Below are 21,902 nucleotides of genomic sequence, written 5' to 3' on the forward strand. Positions count from 1 at the left end.
CTTTGAGGCGCTCACCCAATCCTCTTCCACCGAGGTTGTACAAGCAACTATTTAAAAGCGGTCCATAACGCAGTCTCATCTAGCATTATTGGTAGGGTGGTTTCTACTTGCAAGGAAGATGCATTTGCAGGTGTGAACCATACGCTTCAGTACTTTGCAAAAGATTCAGTTATACGTCGTCCTTGTTCACTGAAACAGCGGAAGGCATCTCAATAATGGCAATCCTGAATAATTTCTCAAAAACATGCTGGAAGGGGTTCCACGCCGACCGGACAAATAGGCAGCTGCTCTACGTTTTACGCGCCTTGCACAAGTCCGCAGCCAGCGAGGCTCTGGGGATCTCCGCAACCGCAGATGAGGCCATGTCTGACAGAATGATCACACCGGCAGATGTCGGCGATAAAACGAAGATCAAGACTCTGCAGGAAATGCCCGGACCCAACACCCTATCCAACTTGATCGAGTTTTTCTGGAGGGACGGGTTTAGCCGTATCCACGAAATTCAGGTAATCCCATCAATACACTTGCTTTTGTTCTTACACTCGTTTTATTTCGCAGATCAAATTAGTTCCTGGTGCTCCAATCAACGGCGAAGAGCCCCCCGTATTCTCAGCGTCAGCCGAATCTGCCACCTATGCGTAAAATGGCACAGGCTATTGCGTAAAAGCGCACCAGCAGCTCTGTTGCTGCTCAGCTTTTTTACTCCAAGGCAAAAGTTTTGTAACAGTCCCAGTCACATGAAGAAAATGAAAGCGTTTTCTTCAATAGGCGTTGAGAATGCAGCAGAAAAAAAAAATGTTACAGACAAGAGCGGATAAAACTACTGTTGTTGAAGTATTTCTTGTGTGTGTCTTGTCGCTCCTTGGTCGAGGAGAAACAGCGTTTAACACCTCTGCATATTTCCTTTGACATACTGTGGAAGTGACAATTAACACGACTTGAACCTTCAGTGTTTACAGTCCTTTCATCTTCAAAGCCAAAATGTGGGAAATGTGCAAATTAGATGCATTTAGTGTCATCACCATCAAGGCTTTTGTTATCTTTCTCACAAGTACAAAACAGATGTGATTTTCTAAATTAAGTGGTTGTGACTGGTGCTGTCAGTCAAGCGGGTGATTAGCCTTTTCTCCAAATCACATTTATCTTAACTACTCTAGTTTAATTAGATTTCCTTTTTTAATTTAATTTACAGATTAGTGATATAAATTGGATATGTGCCTCATGCGTTTTAAGCCGTCTTCATGTCTGCATCTTCAGTCTTTATTCTTTAAGTGAAACGAATGAAGAACTGTTAATTAATTATCTTTGTTTTACAGATGGAGCACAGGAAGAAATACGGGAAAATCTTCAAGTCTCGTTTTGGACCCCAGCTGGTGGTCTCAATTGCAGACCGTGATCTGGTGGCCCAGGTGCTGAGGGCAGAGGGTGTGGCCCCTCAGAGAGCCAACATGGACTCCTGGCAGGAGTACAGAGACCTGAGAGGCCGTTCCACAGGCCTCATCTCAGCGTGAGTCCCCCCTCTTTCAGCTTTGCTCTTCGAACCCTGACCACACCCTCCTGAACATATCTCCTCTAGAAATAACCGTTTGATAATTTACTTTACCGCGGGTAGATTCGCACAGCTAGATGCTTGTTTTATCTGTTCCAGAATCAGATCACATCTAGTGTACAGGCCTGTACTCATAGTGCACACTGCACTTAACAATTCTTCATTAAAAACAAAGCTCTCTCCTCTATGTGCAAATAACTCATTGGCCAAAAAAATAAAAAACATTTATTCCCTGTTTCCCAGTGAGGGAGAAGAGTGGCTGAAGATGCGGAGTGTGCTCAGGCAACTCATCATGCGCCCCCGGGACGTAGCAGTCTTCTCCGACGATGTTAACAATGTGGTCGATGACCTGATCAAGAGGGTGATCACTTTGCGCTCCCAGCATTCTGATGGCACAACTGTCTTCAACGTGAATGAGCTCTTCTTCAAATATGCCATGGAAGGTTAGTACGGATCCTTTCTTCACACTGGCTGTGAAGAAAGTCAAAGTTTGGGGTTGAGAGGGAGAAAAGAAGTATTTGAGTTATTTATTTTTCAACTTTAGACATTCAATGGAAAACTACTAAAGCTATTGTGCGCACGCTTTTGTTCGAATCAAGGAACACTTGCATCAACAAAAAAAAGCGATACTGGATCCTTGCCACAGCTGAAAATATGATTGTTCCTCTTCGCCTTTGTCTTCGCAGGTGTGGCTGCGATTTTGTACGAGTGCAGGCTGGGGTGTTTACAAAATGAGATTCCCCAGGAAACCCAAAACTACATCGGCGCACTGAACCTCATGTTCAGCTCCTTCAAGACCACCATGTATGCCGGAGCAATTCCCAAGTGGCTCCGAACCTTCATCCCCAAACCGTGGGAGGAGTTCTGCCAATCGTGGGACGGCCTGTTCAAATTCAGTAAGTGGATAACGGCTCGTAAATATGAACCACGAGTGACGAATAAATAGCTTTTACTGTAACGTACTTGTTTGCTCCGAAGAACTGTCAAATTATATTCCAGCTATTTAGTGATGCACTTCAGAAGACTTGTTAAAAGGAGCGACCTTTTATTCCGACGTTTTCTTTTATTTCACACACTCAAATGTGATACTTTGTATCGTTTCTAGATGTCTTTAGTTTGCTGGGTTGATGCCAGATCTTTTTTCTTTTAATGAGTTGTTAGCTCTTTACTACTTTCTGTAGTATTTTTTTTTTAAAAACAGTAATGTACTTGCAAACCCTTTTGAATAAATTACCTGACATCAATAGTAAGGAATGTTGATTTGCATATAAATCTCTACTGCTGTAGCGTGGTCTTGTGGGAGTATGAGGTCCCTCTCTTACATAACATGCTCTCTCTTTCTATTTTCCTTTTCTCCCCTCAACCCACTCCCACCCCCCTTTTCTTTTTTCCCTTTTTTTTTCTTCTTTTTTTTACATTCATCCCAACTTCTGTCTTTCTGTCTGTTTGTTTAATTCCAGGCCTTATTCACGTTGATAAGAGGTTCTCGGAGATTAAGGACCAGCTGCAGCGGGGAGAGGAGGTGAAGGGGGGGCTGCTCACCCACATGCTCGTCACCAAGGAGCTGAGCGTGGAGGAGATCTACGCCAACGTTACGGAGATGCTGCTGGCCGGAGTCGACACGGTGTGTGTTTGCGTGCTCGTGGAGAAATGTTGAGCAAAATGCGCAGACAGGGGGGTTTAAGGTGTGTGTGTGTGTGTGTGGAGCTGCAGAGAGTTTAGCACAAGGTGGAGGGGCAGGGAGTCGTATGTGTTGAGTTTCAAGGGTTGGGTTTCTGGCGCCACATTTGTGCCTGTGTAGCTGTGCCAGCGTCAGGTCAAAGCAGTGAATCGGGGGGGTTACACAATATCCCACTGACAAACTTGTTCTCACTCAGATTCAGTTTCTTGTCGTTTGTTAGATCTACGCAGGGGGGTCTTTTGTCTTTTTTTTTTTTTTTTTTCTCCCCTCTGCCAGACATCTTTGTTGTGCGTTCATGTATTTCCACAATAGAACTTAATGAGATGAACTTGCAAATAAGCATAGCTGGGGATTTGATGTCAGCGACGGACCATTTCTCTGGGAATTGTTTAACCGGCACATTAAGAAAAAGAAATAATGGGAAATAATGGAAAGGAAGCAGGGCGGAACGACGTACGACAAAGATCTTGGGTTAGTTTTTGCCTTGGGAAGAAAATTTTCCTCATTTTAGTGCATTCACCAAGCGGAGTCATCCCCTAAATATGTCGCCAGATGCCCACTGAGTACGATTTCCGTAGATTTGTCGAGGACATGTGAGCGTGCTTGTGCAGTGGCGTGCATCGTGCACATGTACGTAGTTACTTCTAATTTGTTTGGGGTACTGTCAGATTAATAAGAATTATGTGGGTAGAGTGGATTGTGCTCAGATTGGGGCCACGGGATAAAAGGGTGTGTGTGTTTTACTTGAACTTGTTGAATCGGCCACATCCTGGTAGGAGGTGGACTTAGCTGAGCCATTACCTGACCCCATGGTGCATTTGCCTTTAGTCGGCATACACAAGAGCTGTCAAGACACATTAGCCACAGCCAGAGTTATAGCACAGTCTGGGCAGAGGTGAGGTGGGGGTGGTGTGCGGTGGGGGAGGATAAAAAGCGCTGGGAATGAAGAGTGGTAAATTGGCATATTAAGGTGGGAGAAGGATAAAAAAGAAGAACTGGGGGTAGGATGGATGTTACGAGAGAAGTTTTCTGGAATGTGAGGGAGAGGCCTGCGAGGGCTTGGACGAGCTATTGTCATATGATTCCTCTCTGGCAATGTCTGAGATGTTGCCAGGAACTGTGCCAGCTGGGGTTGATTAGGGGCAAGTTGGTTGCACGGGGAGGGAATAATGAATGGCAGGGTGGGAGGGACAATCTGAGGAAGAGTAGGGAGAGAGCTGGGTGGAAGACAGTGAAAAGGATCGCGGAGCGTATATGAGGATAGATGCTCTTTGGAACATTAATAACTCCACCGGGAGAGTCTGACCTTAGACGGACCTCGGGCTCTGTTAACTTTGAGGGTGGCCCCCCAATAACCGCACATGTCATGAAATGCACTGCTAGGAAAAGGGATGGGGGTGGATGGAAGGGATGCCAGGAATAGAAGTAAGATGTTTGCTGGAGCAACAAGGCACAGGAGAGGCTTTGAATACAGGGAAGATAAAAACCCATTTTCATATCGTAAGGTCATCTGCCCGCCTCCCTGGAAGGAAAATGTCAGTGAAAGTGTGACGCAGACAAAGGACAATTGAGAAAGAGGAGATTCTGATTTCAATAAAGGAAGTGGAGATAAAAAAAACAAAGGTCAACTTGTGTCTGATGCAAACGGGGAAGCAGGAGAAGTCTGGATTGTGTTAGTGGTGTGGTGGAAAGGTGGGGTGGAGAGGGGCATCGTGAAGACAAAAGAAGCAACTGGATTGGGCAATAAAAGAATGGATGTATTAGAAATAGAGTGACAGTGTACAGTAGTACAGTAGTTTATGTAATGCCATTCCTCTTCATACAAGTGATTGGCTAATTAATCAGAACTATTTCCCTGTTTGTTCATTAAATTTAAACTGTTGACATAAACCACTGATGTGTGAAACAAGTCGATCAATCAAGGTACAGTTGGATGGGAAAGGATGTGGAGGGTCGGTGATGTAAGACGGGGCCCAGAGTGCAGCTGGTGGACTGAATTTGAGCGTCTGCCCAGCATGTGGAATTAGCTTCCTCTCTCCCTCAAACCCCCCTTTGCTATTTCCCAACGCTTGCGTAACATTATAGAAACTCTTATATCAGCTTGTATTGCAGTTCATCATGTGGGAGAACGTCAGCCTCAGCAGAGTTTTAAGAGAAGAGCTAATAAACTACCCAAACATAACATATTCCCAAAGGTCAATGTATGGAATCTTGATTTTTATCTTATTTTTTTCCTCTCTAGACGTCCTTCACTCTGACTTGGGCCTGTTACATGTTAGCACGACACCCCGATATACAGCAGCAGATCCATGCTGAAGTTGTAAACACCCTGGGGCCCGGGACAATCGCCACAGCTGACGATGTTCCTCGTCTGCCTCTCATCAGAGGCCTGGTCAAAGAGACTCTCAGGTACAGGCTGCACACATTTTTACGTTTCCATCGTGCTGTCGATGTTTTCCCGTTTGGTTTGCTCTCGCTTACAGAGTTTGAAACTAATCCCCAACAGCTCGATAGATTTTAATTACTCACCTTTGTCTAATACGCGCACATGAATGTATTGAATTTGTCGCCTCGGCGCGTCGCCTTCACTCATTTGATTATCTCGGAATCAGACTCTGTGAAAAGATTCTCGCATTGTGCAGTTGAATAGCAGTCTTTGTGTGTGTCTCTCCTCGGGGGCAGGCTTTTTCCAGTTCTCCCAGGCAACGGACGGATTACTCAAGATGACTTGGTGGTCGGAGAATACTTCATCCCCAAAGGGGTAAGACACTCCTACAGTGTGCATGTGCTGAAAATAAAGTGTGACTGTAAGAGTTCGCCAAACGCATTACAGTGGAACCAGATGTAACATGATACTGCATTACTCACATGTCACTCTGTGTTGCTTTATGATGTATGGATGAACAAAAGCCCAGCTGTTTTCATTTCAAAAATAACAGTTTTGTCTTCTTCTTGTTTTTTTTGATCAGACACAGTTGGCCTTGTGTCACTACTCCACATCTATGGACGAAGAGAATTTCCCCGACGCTTCCGAGTTCCGACCGGATCGCTGGATACGGAAAGATGCCACGGATCGCGTTGACAACTTTGGCTCTGTTCCTTTTGGCTACGGCATCAGAAGCTGCATTGGCAGGAGAATAGCAGAGTTGGAGATGCATCTGGCTCTCACAAGGGTAGGAGACGCAATGAAAGAAACAAAAAACAGTTAATAACACTTACAAAACTACATGATACTTTTTTGTCTGACACTGCATTGAACAACAGTATTTTCACAATAGTAATTTTGTCACAACTGAATCGGCAATTATCCATCAGCTCTGCCTCAGTTTCCTCACTCGGATGACTCACAAGGCTCTCACAATATTTGAATTTGTCAGCCAGAGAAAGCTTTCCTGATAAACACCCTCAGAAATCTGGTCATAGGGCGACAAGTCACCGTTGAAATGAGACATCTTTTTTTTTTTCTCTCCCTGTGCAGCTCATCCAGCACTTCTACATTGGCTGGTCTCCTCTCACTGAGAACATCAAGGCCAAAACCCACGGCCTGCTCTGCCCCGGCGCTCCCGTTAACCTGCAGTTCATCGATAGAGAAAAACTAAGCAAAAACTCCTCTCCTTAAGGTTAATGTACTGGAGGCTTTTAAATGGCCGATTCATTTGGAGTATTTCTTCTTCTTCTTTTTTTTTAATGCACTACTTTCAGTACAACTCCCACTGTTTTAGATACCAGACTGAGACTGAAGTTCTACTCAGGCAGGAAATGTGTCTCATGTGTTTATTAGTGATAAATTGATACAAATATTGTAAGCTGTAAAAACTCTTTGCTATATATATATATATATATATATATATATATAGATATATATATATTGTTTAAACTCTGACTTTTATTGCTTCCATTCTTGCTATTAAAAATAGTGAGGGAACCAATCTAAAGACCCTAACTTTATATTCTTATGTTTATGCGCATGTATAGAGTGTAATAATTTGTGCAAACTGTTTAATACATAATCACGCTTTTGCTGCTTCCATTTCGAAGGGCAGCTGAATGTACCGAAAGTGAGCTGTCCTTGGCTGAGCTGTACACAATAAGCTTTATTCAATGATGATGTCATCCGCGTTGCAAACCAAAATATCCTAAAATTTTTATTTTAGCTGGCAGCGTTCTTCAGATTTCATTCGTGCAAGAGGCATTACATGATTTTTATCTGTGTTCTGATTGTTCTTATGTGTAGGAAAAAATGTGTATTTTATCTTTTTATAATAATACGCTGTAATTTGATTACCAAGCAAGCGGAGTTGAGGAATTTACCGTTAGAAACTAAATGTACCTGCAAGTAAAATATTAGTCTGACTAATGAAATGCATATGTGGTTTACACAGTATATTTGGGTCAAAGAATGTGTTGAGTGTTTTGGTTTATTTGCCATTTGTGTAAAGGGATATCAGTTTTTGAGGGAAAATGTATGTTACAGAGCAGTTTGTTTTGCAATGGGAAGAGACAAGTTGTCGGACTGTGGCTGTTGTGACTGCACTGGTTGGCTGAAAATGATAACGCTTGTGTAAGTTTTATTTTTTCTGTTTTCCTACTTTTTTTTTCCCTGTAGCTCCAGTGAAACTGGGGAGAAATAAAGATAATTTAGTTATTACTTTTAATACTGTGTGCGTGTGTGTTGTTCCATGTGAGGGTTCACAACAACTCGGTGAATTGAATAGTGGAACAGTGGAAGAGAACCGGGACTAATTGGGTTATGGTAATGTTGAGAGATAAAAACCTAAATGCACAAAGCCGTTACTTTGCACCCACGCACAAGATCCCTGATATCAAACACGACCACATCAAACGTATAAGTAGCCCCACAATTGGATTTTGCAAACTGGCAATGTACTGTACATCCAGTGGATTTCATTATTGCAGAACTTTTTCTTTAAGCCTTTCTCTCTAACTTTAAGCCGCTTAAAGGAGATTTACTCAAAGGTTTCAAGGGATCTGTTGTCACAGCTTTTCTTCAAAGCATTTCCCAGAAGAATTTAAAAAGCCAAGCAGATCTTCCCCGTCATCTTATTAAATGCTTCTGCTAAATCGAATAAAATCTAAACAGGTTTATGCGCCATGTACACCAATGCGACCACCTTCCTGATACTGTGTGGGTCTCCACTGTGCCTCCAAAGCAGTTGTGACTCATCAGAAAATGGACATGGGCCTTTTGAGGGGGTCCTGTGGGGTCTGACAACAGAAAGTTGTTTTATGGATTGAGGAGAGGGGCCTCTGTGGATCATTCCACAGATACTTGATCAGTTTGGGATCTAGTGAATTTGGAGGTTTTGTTTTTCTTTCTTTTTTTTTTTTAGTCGTTCCTAAACCGTTTTGTGTGTGTGCGCGTCTCTGTCGGGCCTCATCCTGCTGGGGGTGGCTGCTGCCATCAGGGATTGTCGTTGCTTTGGGCTGTGGGTGTCTGATCCGGTCCAGGTGGGTGCTCCATGTCCACGTAACATCCACACGAATGCCAGGTCCAAAGGTTTCCCAGGTGAACATTGTATTGTCACAATATGGTCAATGTTATTCACTTCACATGTCAGTGGTCATAACGTTACGCCTGATGATGGGTATACGTACGCTAATCCGTTCTCAACATGGGGCACATTTAGAGCAGACGGCAGACATGCCAGGGAGTTCCTAAGGGGCCAGTTTGCCAAAGCCTTGGCAGGATCATGGGTATTCTCAAAAGTGATTAATCAGCGATTTAAAAACAACAAATTGGATTACAGTTTGTTTGCATGTGACATTTGCTCTACGGCACAGGTGTCAACGGCCTGCGGGCCAAAAGCGTCCCGTCTGAGGGTTTAATCTGGCCAGAGGGATGAATTTGCAGAATGCAAATATTACATTAAAAACTAGAAGCTAACTACATTTTTCAGCAAAAGTAACTCCTATTCCTCAGGTTTTAGTAAGAATTGTGGACACAACACAACAGTGAAACCTAGTAATGAACAAAAATTACCATTGTTTTTCTTAAGAAATGTCCAGTTGTTCATTACGTGTTTTGTAAAAGTACAGTTCAGTAAATGTAAACACTTTCACTTTGCATTAATCGGAATCACAATCAGAAGAAGAAATTGGAGTTGTTGTTATTTATAGGTTAAAGTGTTGTTGTGTTACCGGTCCAGCCCCCTTGAAATGAAACTGGGGTATGTGTCCCCCCCCTACTAAAATGAGTCTGACACCCCTGCTCTAAGGCGTTGACTCTAATGAAAACATTGATCTGACAGCCAAGTGTGCTTCGGCATTTGCGGTGCATATATAGGAAATTCGACGCAGCATTGTGTGTGCTTCTGATTGTAAATCAGTTTTATCTGCGCTGGAGGAGATTGGAGGGAGGCCAGTGCACATTTTGAGTGAGCGTGTGCACTGCGCAGCGATGTGGACCACGTGTCGGCCTCGCGAGACTTGGATCCTTCGCGAATTTTTCCAACGAGAACACGAGCGGAAGTAAATATTCTCCATGGCACACTAGTGACTAGAGAGAGGGGACGAAGTAGCAACTTAAGCGCGGATGCTACTTGTTTTTTATTGAATTGAAATCGCCCAAACTCTTCAGAGTTAGTAGGTTCCGCGTCGAGATACGACAGACTCGCTCCGTCTGCATTTTGACAGCGGATACTTCGCGGGTATTGGGGAACCGTGCAGCACGTTTGGGGCCTGGAAAGACGTATGCTAAGGTAGCTAGCGTAGCGAACGTTAACGCGGTAGCTCGGCCAAAGACTACTGAAAGGGGGGCACCGACCCAATTGGTTTTTAACTCTGGCCGCGGTGGAGGGAAAGTTCGGCTGGACCTAAGATGATCATTGAAAACCTCGATGCCTTGAAAACATGGCTGTCTGAAACCCTCGAGCCCATGTAAGTGCACGCAGCTGTCTCCCTCCACACAGCTTAAATTATTAAAGCTCAACTCACAATACAGCACAGTGGAAGTAACCATTTACAAATGATATTGTATTTTGCACGCTTTTATGAGTCTCATGGGTTATTTTTTTTTTTTTATCAATGATTGCAGTTGTGATGCAGACCCCTCTGCCCTCGCAAAGTATGTTGTTGCTTTGGTGAAGAAGGACAAAACTGAGAAGGAACTGAAAGCCCTGTGTATAGACCAACTGGATGTATTTCTTCAAAAGGGTAATTTAAAAAAAAGCTAATTAAAATCCACATGCATTATTATGTCATCTTTTGCGTTATTGTATTTGTGTGTGTGTTTAATCGACACTGCTTCCTTGTTTCAGAGACCCAGCAGTTTGTGGATAAGTTGTTTGAAGCCATTAGCAACAAAAGCTACCTCCCTCAGCCGGAGCAACCATCCGCTGTGGTCAAAGTTGAGAAAGAAGAGCAGAAGAAGGATGAGGTTACCTTCTTTTAAAGGCGGCATAACTGCATTAAGATCCTTCTCATTATGTGTGCACCAGACAACATTTTGAAACCACTTGGGACCATTTTTTTTTCTTTGTTTAGGCAAATCGGGAGGAAGAACGAGACAAGAAGTTTTCCCGCCGAGTGAATCACAGCCCGCCACAGTCGAGCTCACGTTACAGTAGAGATAGCAGGTGGGTGTGTGTTCGCCCCCTTCCACCTTTGTTTTCTACTTGTTTTTGCTTTTTTTTCTTGATTTCTTTTTGTGTATATTTCCAGGCGAGGAGATGACCGTAAGAGAGACGATCGCTCCAGGAAGAGGGATTACGATCGCAACCCGCCACGGAGAGACTCGTACCGCGATCGATACAATCGCAGAAGAGGCCGGAGCCGCAGTTACAGTCGCAGCCGCAGTCGGAGCTGGAGCAAAGACCGCGTCCGAGACCGCGAGAGGGACAGGGACAGAGAAAGGGACAGAGACAGAGAGAGGGAACGGGATCGCAGCAGGAGCCGGACCCTCAGCAGAACTCGCTCTAGGAGCAGGAGTAGAGGTAAGGACTTGAGTAAGCTGGGGGGTCGAAAGACCACTCTTTTATATTCACTTCAAAGTCCACTTCACCTGGACAATGACCCCGTTTATCCCCGATCATTCAAAGTGCGTCCTGTCAGCTGTAATCTTACAAAAAAGCTCCTCAAACACAGTTTCCAGAGATGCTTCTTTGTTTGATTATGAATTAGTGACCCTATATGATAAAACTAAATGATGAATAGAAATAAGATTTCTATTTGATAATGTTAAAGGAGTCTAGTGTCTCAAACGTTCAGTTTCTATTTATTCACAGAACGGGATTCGGGGAAACTGAAGTATGATCATGACCGAGCGGACAGGCCAGAGGGCGGCGACGGCTACGCCCCGACATCCCTCGTCTCCACTGCGACTACTACACACTTCCCTGTGCCGACGTTGAGCAGCACCATCACAGTTATCGCCCCCACTCATCATCACAGCAACAACACCACTGAAAGCTGGTCAGACTTTCACCCAGAGCCCCCTGTGGACCGTGGACCTTTTATTAGGGGACCACCCCCTCAACAGAGAAAGCGATGCCGCGACTATGATGGTATGAAAAGCTGATTGTAATGTATTTATTTATTTAAGTGTGTGACGGTTGTGTGTGTGATGTTTACATGGGTTTGTTGTCTTTTTCTTTTTTTTTTTCAGAAAAGGGCTTCTGCATGCGAGGGGACATGTGTCCTTTCGATCATGGGAGTGATCCAGTTGTAGTGGAGGATGTCAATTTGCCCAATATGTTGCCCTTCCAACCACCAATCCCAGGTGTGGAACCACAGCCGCCCCCAGGCCTCCCACCACCGCCTCCTCTCATGAACCCACCACCCGTGAACCTTCGGCCCCCTGTGCCTCCGCCGGGTGCCCTCCCACCGAGCCTTCCCCCTATCGCAGGTAGGAAATGGGAATTTACCCAAAGCAAGTAGTTGTGTACACGCCCTGACTTTTATCAAATGTAAGACATACGGCACACATTGGATTTCATACATGTTAGAACTACTTCCTGTCTTACAATCAGACATCATCAAACCACACTTAAGGCGGATGAGGATACATCGCTGCACCACTCAGGGTTTCTGCAGAGTCTAAAAATGTCTAAAATTTAGAATAGAATAGAAAAACCTTTATTTGTCCTACAGTTGCAGTTTGCAACAGCGTACATAAGGGCAGAATACTAACAAGAATAAAGAGTGGACTGTGTAAAAGATAAAAAAAAAAGAAGAATGAAGAATAAACATACAAACAATATTGAATTGCAACTAAAGTAACTGGATTGTAACAAAAAGTATTGAATGACAAACACAAAGTATTGAATTGCAAACAGATAGCGATTGTCAGATATTGCACAGGGTTGTACACAGTACAGAGTGTAGTGAAATGGTGAGAGTGTTGTATCTTGGGGAGTAACAATAAGATGAAAGTTGCTACAATAATTTTTTATTTTGAAAGTAATTCTGGGACTCTGATTTTCTTTATTTTTCGTACTTTGTGTAAATCTTAAATCAAACCAATAATGGTCTTAAAAATGACTTGGAAAGTCTTAAATTTCACTTGTTTAAACCTGAAGAAACTGTCGTTGTATGAAATATGTCACTTCCTGTTGCCAGTGATCAAATGTGTCACAAAAACACATCTTTCATGGCTTAAATTTAAAATGTTCCTGAATTAAAACTCAATATTACAATTTATTAGGGCAAAAGTCTTTAGATCAGACCTATATTATGTTTAATTGATAAATGTACAACTATAAAGAGTGCAGACACTGTAAATTGATAAAGTTACATTTTTTGCTTATTGTATCAAAACATTCGTGTCCATAGGGGATTAAATCTAAATTCGTCCTTGTTGGATCTGAGTGACATGTGTGGATTCTTCAGAATGTAGTTGCTAGACAACAGATGTGCAGGAAACAAATCCACACTGAATGTTGACATTTGAAACCAAAATAATAAAGTATCTTTAAAACCAAAAATGAAAAAAAAGCTGAGCACATCGGCAAAGATCAGGTTAAGAAAATTGGTGAGACGATTTAGTTTTTCTCCCTCTTGCACAGGTCCTCCGCCCCCGCTTCCTCCTCTGCAACCAGCGGGCATGGATGCGCCTCCTAATTCCATGACCAGCTCGGTTCCCACCATCGTCACTTCGGGGATGCGCTCCTCCCTTCCTCAGGCCTCGGTGCCGCGCTTCACCCCTGGTAACGTCTCATCTAAAGCGTGAAATGTTATATTTTAACATGTTTCAGGAAGTAAAATATCTCATCTCTGCTCAACAGACCGCTATGAGACAGATGTGTACAATCCCGAGGCTCCCAGCATCACTAATACCCCGAGGCCGATGTACCGCCACCGAGTGAACGCCCAGAGACCCAACCTGATTGGCCTCACAATGGGGGACGTCGACCACCCTCAGCGAGGTATTGGTCACGTGTTTACGCTCTAAATCCTTAGGTCCTGTGTGTCTGATGCTGCCCTACAGACTAAAAGATTTCTTCTGTTCAGTATACAGCACTGTATTTATGTTTTGTTTGTCCTGAACTCTGTGTTGTAGTCTTGTAATTGACCTCTATGTGTGTGTGTCTCTCACCAGACAAGATTCCCAACAACAGTATGAGAATCGTCATGGAGTCTGACCCAAGGAAGAGATCAGCAGCCTCCCATGATGGAGGCCTCCTCGCAAAGAAACCCTGGTTTGATAAGTAAGACACTCTTTTTCTGTAATATAACATAAAACATATTTTTATACATTTGGCAGGGGTATTTTTTCATATATACATATATATGTGTGTATACCATTTTCACCTTTAATTCTTCTGTGCTCAGATCCAACTTTAACAGACCAAACCACCAGGGCTTCCACAAAAGGCCTCAGTTCTCTCAGAACGCCAAGCTGCTTGTTCGGCAAATTCCCCCTGAGCTCAACAACATCAGCAAACTCAACGAACATTTCAGCAAGTTCGGCACCATCGTCAACCTGCAGGTACAAACACTGATGGATGGCAGTAGCTGTATATCTGGTATTTTAAAATGCTTGACATCCAGCTTGCGTTGTAGTTTAGACTTAGACTTAGACAGACTTTCATGATCCTTTGAGGGAAATTACTTTGTTGCACATAAAAGTAAACACTCATAAAAACCACAAGAAGGATAAATAAAATTAGATTAAATTAAAGTAAAGTAATCAAAAAAATGTACAGAATTAGCATTGTGAAAATGTACAAAAGTAGTTGGCAAAATAGTCTCCAAGGTGATGTGGATGTTGGGTCAGTTGCGTAGCAACAGTGGTGTGGATCGTGTTTCCTTATCAGCTGAGGGAGGAATGTAAACGCCAGCGGAGTGTGTCCGCCCGTAGAGTCCCAAACCTGGGCACAGACGTTATGTGGTCCTATGAACCAGGTCTCCAAAGCACTTCACACGACACACTCCCTCTGGGTCCCATCAAACGCACATAGTCCATCGATTCTGCTGCCGAAACCTCACGTTCTGGTGTGACTGTTCATATAACACTAACTCAGGGGCATCTGTAAACGTCAAAAGTTGAGTTATGTGAGCAATAGTTGAAGTGATATGACCGCTGGTGTTTGCTAGTGTGCGTGTACCACTGCTAATAAAACCACCTCAAGACTTTTCTTTCTTCTTTCCAACTTATTTTTGCAGGTGGCCTACCAGAACGACCCAGAGGGGGCGCTCATCCAGTTTGCCTCTCCAGACGAGGCCAGGCGCGCTGTGCAAAGCACAGAGGCTGTGCTCAACAACCGTTTCATCAGGGTGCACTGGTTCCGTGAGGACGGCAGCGACGGGCAGGGCCAGGCTCACTCACAGCAGCAGCCACAGCCGAACACGGTACAAGTTGACTTTAAGACACGATGCCTCTGTAGCTCACCTAACGCCCTTCAATAAAAAGAGGAGTAGCACCGTTAGCTTGAAACTTAGTTTTATTACCGTCTAAATTTAAATACTACATAAAAAAAATGGGGAAGAGCTGTTGTGCAATTGATCGTACCAACAGATTTGAAAAGCCGTCAGGGTTGTGGGCCAAAATGTTAATTTTGCAGAAGTTAAATGTGGGTATATACAGCATGCATGTGCAAAATAAACACTATAACAAATTCATTTTTTAAAAATGTATGATGACACAGGCTTATTGTGCTTCATGTTTATGTTTAAAAAAAAAAAAATACTGAACATCTATCTGGCTTCTTTAAATAAGAAAAATAATAAAACATACAGACATAGAACATTACAAGGCCTATATCTTCAAATACCAAGATATTTATTACAATAGAGGAAAGTAACTTGGGACAAAACAGGCCCCCATTAATCATATTGAATCGACCTCAGTAAAATGATAGTTGTTTTCCCAACTTTTTTTGAATTTGTCTGTGTGCCGCTACCTAACACGCTCCATCTGCATCCTCTCGCTCCCTGCTGGTCTTCTCCACCTCCCAGGATTTGAGCCAACAGAAGCTCAACAGCGCCACCTTACCATCAATGTATCATAATGTTACTCGGTGGTCAGAAGTGGAAGTGCACCAATGAATAAATAATATTTCATGAGAAAAAAAGCGCAGATTCCGAGTGGGGAAAAAAATGATCCAGTGGGCAAGACACAGGCCCCTGTTTGGACAGCTGGGCTCTAGAGCTCTCATCACAGTGGCACAGGTTCAATTGCACCCTGTGCCATTTCCCCCACGTCCCGTCTCTCTCCGTATCATTACTTCCTGATGAATATCAAAGCACAAAAGGTCTCCCAGGGAAAAAAGAAAAACGTTGTTGTCTCTCTTGGCGCAATCAAAAAAACAATGACGATATTTACTTAGGTCAGAAATCCTCAGGGAGTAGCTCTTTTTTGAAGAAAGCTGCAATTAGTTTTAGGGAGGCTTCTTTTCAGCATATCTCATCCACCCATTCTCCCGACTTTTCTTTTTCCTCTCTGCAAAACTCACTCATTTACAGATATAATACAGAGATTGACTTTCTCTTTGAGCACTGACTGTAATTATAGGAGACAGCAAACGAAGTGCACGATACACTTAAACCTAAAAGATCAACGCAACAAGGCATCTGTGGGACTACATAACAGAAGCGTCCGTTCTAATCTGATTCACTTTGTCCATCTGCAGCCTTCAGCCACCTCTCTGAAGCAGTCTGTTAAAGATCGCCTTGGACCGCTTCTCCCTGCGAACTCTGAGCCTTCCCAGGATTCCAGCGTAGCTTCTCAGGTGCATGTGGTGGGCATCCTGCCAACCTTTTTTTTCCCTCACCCTTTTCACATATACTTGTTAAAATCCACTTGAAGTGTGTATAAATAAACATGATTTATTCTTTTCCACTGCGGGTGCAGAATTCTTCTAAAGTATCAGTGAAGGACCGTTTGGGTTTCTCTGCCAAACCGACAGCTCCCGTTGAAAAGGTAAGTGTCCCAGCTGTGTCCAGGATGATGAACCGCCTCCATCCGAGTGCTTGATTATCGGTGCTATCGCGTTCTCCTCGTTTTTCAGGTGTTTTCGACGTCCACGGGCCTGACTAAGACCGTGTACAATGCTGCTGCGATGAAGGCAGCCCAGAGGACCTCAGAGGAAGCCCTGAAGAAGAAGCAGGTCAGAAACTAATAAAAATGTGGAGGGAAAAAAAGTGGGACTGGAAGGCTTTAAAAATTAAACTGAAACGTATATTTTTTCTCCATCACAGGAAGCCCTGAAACTGCAGCAGGATGTAAGGAAGAAGAAGCAGGAAATACTGGAGAAGCACATTGAGACTCAAAAGGTAAGATAATATTCAAGTGTCCCTATTTCCTGGGTGCATTTGAAGTTTTGAACCTCTCTACACAAATGTAAAAAGGTCTGACTCATGATTTCACTCCCTAAGACGGTTCACTATATTGTCTGCTCCTCTCTGCTGCAGCTCCTCATATCCAAACTCGAGAAAAACAAACCAATGAAAGCAGAGGATAAAGCCAAGATCATGGAAACGTTGGGCATGTTAACTAAGAGCATTACCAAACTGCAAGAGGAGATAAAGGGGATCTCGAGCAGCAGCAACCTGCTCCGGACAGCCAAGAGCAAGGCCCAGGTATTTACACGTTGCACAAGACCTTCTTTTGTTTTTTTGTTTTACTTAGTGGTAGTTTTCCAACTTTTTGCTCGTAGCTTTGTATTCAACCAGTTTTCAATCACAGGCACAGAAAGAACTGCTTGATGCAGAGTTGGACCTGTATAAGAAGTCTCAGGCTGGAGAGGACACTGCTCTGCTGAAGATGAAGTATACCCAGCTGCAAATCGAGGTATTGAACCGCAAAGAGTTCAAGTTTAAAGCTGCAGCTCGCAGAGCCTCCACAAGAGGGCGCTCCTACGTTGTTGCGGTTTTCATCTCCGCATGCTCTGTTTTTCTCCGCCTCCAGGCTGCCAAGAGGGGAATCCTGTCACCAGGCCGAGGCCGAGGCGCTCACCCTCGGGGCCGCGGTGCCGTAAGGGCCAGAGGACGGGGCGCCAGGGGCCGCGGCAGAGGTGCAACGGTGCACGCGGTCGTGGACCACAGGCCGAGAGCGCTGGAAATCTCCGGGTTCACGGATTCGGACCGCATAGACTTGCTGCCACACTTTGCTGTAAGTCAGTCTAAAACTAAACTTCTGAGAACGTGACATTGATATCCACAATTTAACCTTAAAATAACATTTTAAAGGAAGCTGTACAGGAACAGTGTAATCAGAGCCGTATATTAGAGAGAGTCTGGCCAGTTCAAATCATGGCCGACATGTTCGATACATCGGAAGGAAGGTTCTGCAGAGTAACCCTATGAGGCGGATGTGCTATGTTGAAAAAAAAATGTCTTATTTTCACCATTAACAGGCCTATACATGTTATTGCTAACATCTGTCATCATGTAAAAGTCCCTCACTTAAATATCTCAGCGCCTACTTACTTTAAAGATCTCAAATGAGCCTGTAAAATGCTTTGTAGCCCAGTCACCTCATCAGTCATGGAGCTGTGTTTACCTTCTCCTCAGTCTCTGTATTCATCTATCACGTTAAAAGTTTGAAATTACTCACTAGATATAAGAACTTAGTACTGACTGAGGCAAAGTTACATGTCAATTAAATTTGTCTATCTACATGGACAATGCACAATGGTATGACTTTATTTTTCCTGTATAAAATCTTAACAACCGTCAAAGAGAGACATACTTTAAGTTTTAATCCAATTTGGGTGAATATTGGTTAGATATATCTAATATGGCGCCCATGAAACACGTGACTATGAACATAGCGAGACGGCTCAGACGGTCCATTCCCTAGTTGGACAGACTCTCTAATACACGGCTCTGGAAGAAATGGTTCGACAGTGGCCTCTGGTGGTTATATGAGCACAGTGCATCCAACCACCAACACACAATAAATACAAATGACACGGAGTTAAAATTGAAGCATGAGACTGTGGTAGTCCACCCAGATAATAACTATAACAAGTGCTGTAAAAGATCCGTTAGATGAGTTTTCTATTGAAGCACAGGAAAGATTTGAGTTGATGTTGTGTTTTTACCATTTTGAAGCAATTCGGAGAGATTGAAGATTGTCAGATCGACGAGAACAACCTGTCTGCGGTCATCACGTACAATACGAGAGCAGAGGCAGAACAGGTGACGCTTTTCTTGATTCTTCGCACATCCCAACCAGCGAAACGCACTTTCCATACATTGTGTTCTGCTCGTTGTTGACGCTCCTCCTTTGTCCACCTGTAGGCCGCTCTTCACGGTGTGAGGCTGAACAACCAGACTCTACGCCTGGCTTGGCATAAGCCCGTCTCGACTCTCAGCACCGCGGACGCTGACGAGACTGAACCAGAGGAGGATGAGGTTTGTGGACATTGCATCTCGCATTCATCTGCTGATATTGTTCATTGGATCACAATTAGCTGTCACCATGGTGACGACTATTCTTCCTGGGGTCCCTTAAATATTGCAGCATGCGCCTGGGATTTCACTGGATTCATGTTAATGTGTATTTAAAGAAATTTAAATTTGTACTGGAAAAATTGTGGGGGTTGTATATAAAAAAATATACATTAAATGTCTATTCAACCAAAAATTTCACAACCCCCCCATGCAGTACCTCCACAGACCCTCTAGGGGTCGTCTACCCCCTGTTGAAGACCGATGATCTAGACGGTGTTAAAAAAAAAGTACTCGTAACAACCAAAACATCCAAAAAAAAATAGATATACATTTTAAAAAATGATCCAAAAATGCTAGTCCTTACAGCTCTAATACATGAACCTCTTTAATAAAGTTCCAATTCAACAACAACATCAATGTAAAAACAGAGCAACGTGAACCACACAAAATTCACATTGAGTCCAGGTATTTCATTAAAGGACCCCAAAATTGTTTCCATTTACACCTTAAGTTTTTAAATCGTAGTTTCTCTGTGCGAACAACTGAAACAAGCTCATGCAGCCAGTTTCTAAAGCAATTCCCGCTGTTTATTTAGCGAAGGCGTTAATCCACCTGAATCTGAAGCGAGGCTTATCAAACACCTTCCTCTTGTTGCGTTTAGAGGACACAAGAGGGAGCCGTTACGCATTACAGCAAGGGCCGCCTTGTGGCTTTTTTTTTTTTTCCTTTGCATGGCCGCTCAAAGTTTCATTAAGCAGTCAGTCCGTCTGCAGGGTGATACTCTCAGGTTGAGGATTTAGCTCCTCCCGAGACCCTTTAAATACACACTGCAGTAAAAGGCACTTTAAATTGCCTTTTGTTCTCATTTTAATTATCGGATGTTTTTCTTTTTTTTTCCTCTCATTTTTCTTTTCCTCAGTACCCAGAAGAGTCGCTGAGTGACGACGCGTTGCTGCAGGATGACGACGAGGAAGAGGACGACAACGAGCCCCGGTCCTGGCGCAGATGAAGCTCAAGTCAGACACTCCTTCCTGGTGGCGCCGCCGCGGAGGACGACCTACAATCCAGCAACGATTTCAATGCCTGTTTATGAATCAGTAATAAGGCACATTTCAATTTGGCTTGACTTCTTCCTCTCTAAACATATATATACATACATGCATATATATATATATATATGTGACTGGCAGAGGTACCTTGTGTGAGTTTGATTAGTTTTATTGTGCATACCAGATGTGCTGAATTTTTTTAATGCTCTTAATGTAGTTTTTTTTTTTCCCCACTAATACAGATAGCTTGTCTAAATGTGTGACAGTGGATCACTCACAGACACATTTGTTGACCTCTCAGTTTAAAACAAACAAAAAAAACAAACCTGTGTTGTAATTTCACTGACAGACTGTAGCATTTGCAGGATAGTATTAGGTTGACTGGTTTCAATGCTTGTGTGTAAATATTTTATGCCTGGGGTTTAAATGATTTGTATGAAAGCTTGGCTTCTCAGTTCTTGGCTTTACTTTGGATTGTACAAAAAAAAATAAAGAATTGAAATGGTCTCAATACCCTGCCAAAAAAAAAAAAAGAAAAGAAAAAATAATTAAAAAAAAACAAACAAAAAAAGACAAATATCGTGGCAGTGGGAAAAAAAACAAATGAGCCGAAAAAGACCATTTCAAAAAAATAACAAAAAAAAAAACTTCATCTTCACCTAAAGAGCAACATTCCTGAAAAAAAAAAAACTTTTTATTTTTGGATCGTAAGGTAATGAAATCTAATCCACTGATTTCCATGACAAGGTAAGAACATGAGGTCAATATAAGAATTTCTCTCCTGAGAAATTAATGCACGGTAACTGAGAACATTTGTCCTCTTTATTTTCAGGCGCTGCCTCCGGCCACAACCCTGCTCTCTCCAAGAGGCTTTAACATGTTCAATATCATAATATCTGTATTTTTTTGTACCAAATTCAAATGCTGCTGTATGTGAATACAAATATATATTTATTTTTTTAATTAATTGTTCATTCTGTTTGCTTGTGTGGAACATTAAGGCTGCACTGTGCTAGTCTTACTGTGTTAGACGTGTTTTAAGCCAACGAACGTGCTTTAAGAAAGGTTTCCTAAAACCTTTAACACATAAGTCACATGTAGTTTTTGTAACAGTTGTACAGTTCATTCATGTAATGACAGAATATGATGTGAAAACATGAAACACTTAAGTGCAGTTATGTGACGTGTTTCTATGGAGGAGTTTGTTTTCATGATTTTCTTTTATAATAAGTACTTCTGGCATTTTGTCATTCGTATAATTCCTTTGACATACACTGGTCAGCCACAACATTAAAACCACTGCCAGGAGAAGTACATAACATTGACCTGGTATTCATGTAGATGTTACTTAGACATGTAGCACCCAACCCCATAGTGATGACACTCCTTCATGGCAGCAGCCTGACACAGACACTAATAAAAACTGTTTAGGAACAACAACAAAAAACACATGAAAAACAGCGCAATGTGTTGACCTGGCCTCCAAATTCTCTAGATCCTAAACTGATCAAGTATCTGTGGGATGATCCACAGAGCCCCCTCCTCTCAACCCACAGGACCCAAAGACCCCCCCCACTAACAACATCCTGCTTCCAGACACCACATGACACCCCCAGAAGGCCCACGTCTATTCTCTGATAAGTCAGTTTTATTTTCAATGCACAAGGGAGACCTACACGATTTTAGGAAGGAAGGTAGTCATAATGTTATGGCTCCTCATTTGACCTTATATACAGGTATCTCTTTGACCACAACAGGAAACCCACAG

The 21,902-nt window shown here is 43.0% G+C and overlaps 2 protein-coding genes across 2 annotated transcripts; both read left to right on the top strand.

Annotated features, from left to right (window-relative positions):
• The first annotated feature begins 63 nt into the window (after window positions 1–63).
• On the top strand, window positions 64–7,885 carry LOC125005862 (cytochrome P450 27C1). Its single transcript, XM_047581500.1, has 9 exons — window positions 64–506; window positions 1,317–1,507; window positions 1,793–1,992; window positions 2,236–2,445; window positions 3,010–3,173; window positions 5,473–5,639; window positions 5,913–5,991; window positions 6,200–6,403; window positions 6,709–7,885. Exons 1-9 carry the CDS (start codon window positions 216–218, stop codon window positions 6,847–6,849), a joined length of 1,647 nt encoding a protein of 548 aa, XP_047437456.1. The 5' UTR covers window positions 64–215; the 3' UTR covers window positions 6,850–7,885.
• Window positions 7,886–9,710: 1,825 nt separating this feature from the next.
• rbm26 (RNA binding motif protein 26) lies at window positions 9,711–21,097 on the top strand. The gene is made up of 22 exons (XM_047581113.1): window positions 9,711–10,127; window positions 10,285–10,403; window positions 10,508–10,626; window positions 10,734–10,825; window positions 10,911–11,182; window positions 11,474–11,752; window positions 11,854–12,093; window positions 13,253–13,393; window positions 13,472–13,612; window positions 13,786–13,894; window positions 14,019–14,175; window positions 14,853–15,038; window positions 16,319–16,417; window positions 16,540–16,608; window positions 16,697–16,795; window positions 16,887–16,961; window positions 17,100–17,267; window positions 17,374–17,478; window positions 17,596–17,799; window positions 18,744–18,830; window positions 18,933–19,046; window positions 20,005–21,097. Exons 1-22 carry the CDS (start codon window positions 10,069–10,071, stop codon window positions 20,092–20,094), a joined length of 3,024 nt encoding a protein of 1,007 aa, XP_047437069.1. The 5' UTR covers window positions 9,711–10,068; the 3' UTR covers window positions 20,095–21,097.
• The last annotated feature ends 805 nt before the right edge of the window (window positions 21,098–21,902 follow it).

This window comes from Mugil cephalus, chromosome 3 (genome assembly GCF_022458985.1).
Source record: "Mugil cephalus isolate CIBA_MC_2020 chromosome 3, CIBA_Mcephalus_1.1, whole genome shotgun sequence".
In the NCBI taxonomy this organism is placed as follows: Eukaryota; Metazoa; Chordata; class Actinopteri; order Mugiliformes; family Mugilidae; genus Mugil; species Mugil cephalus.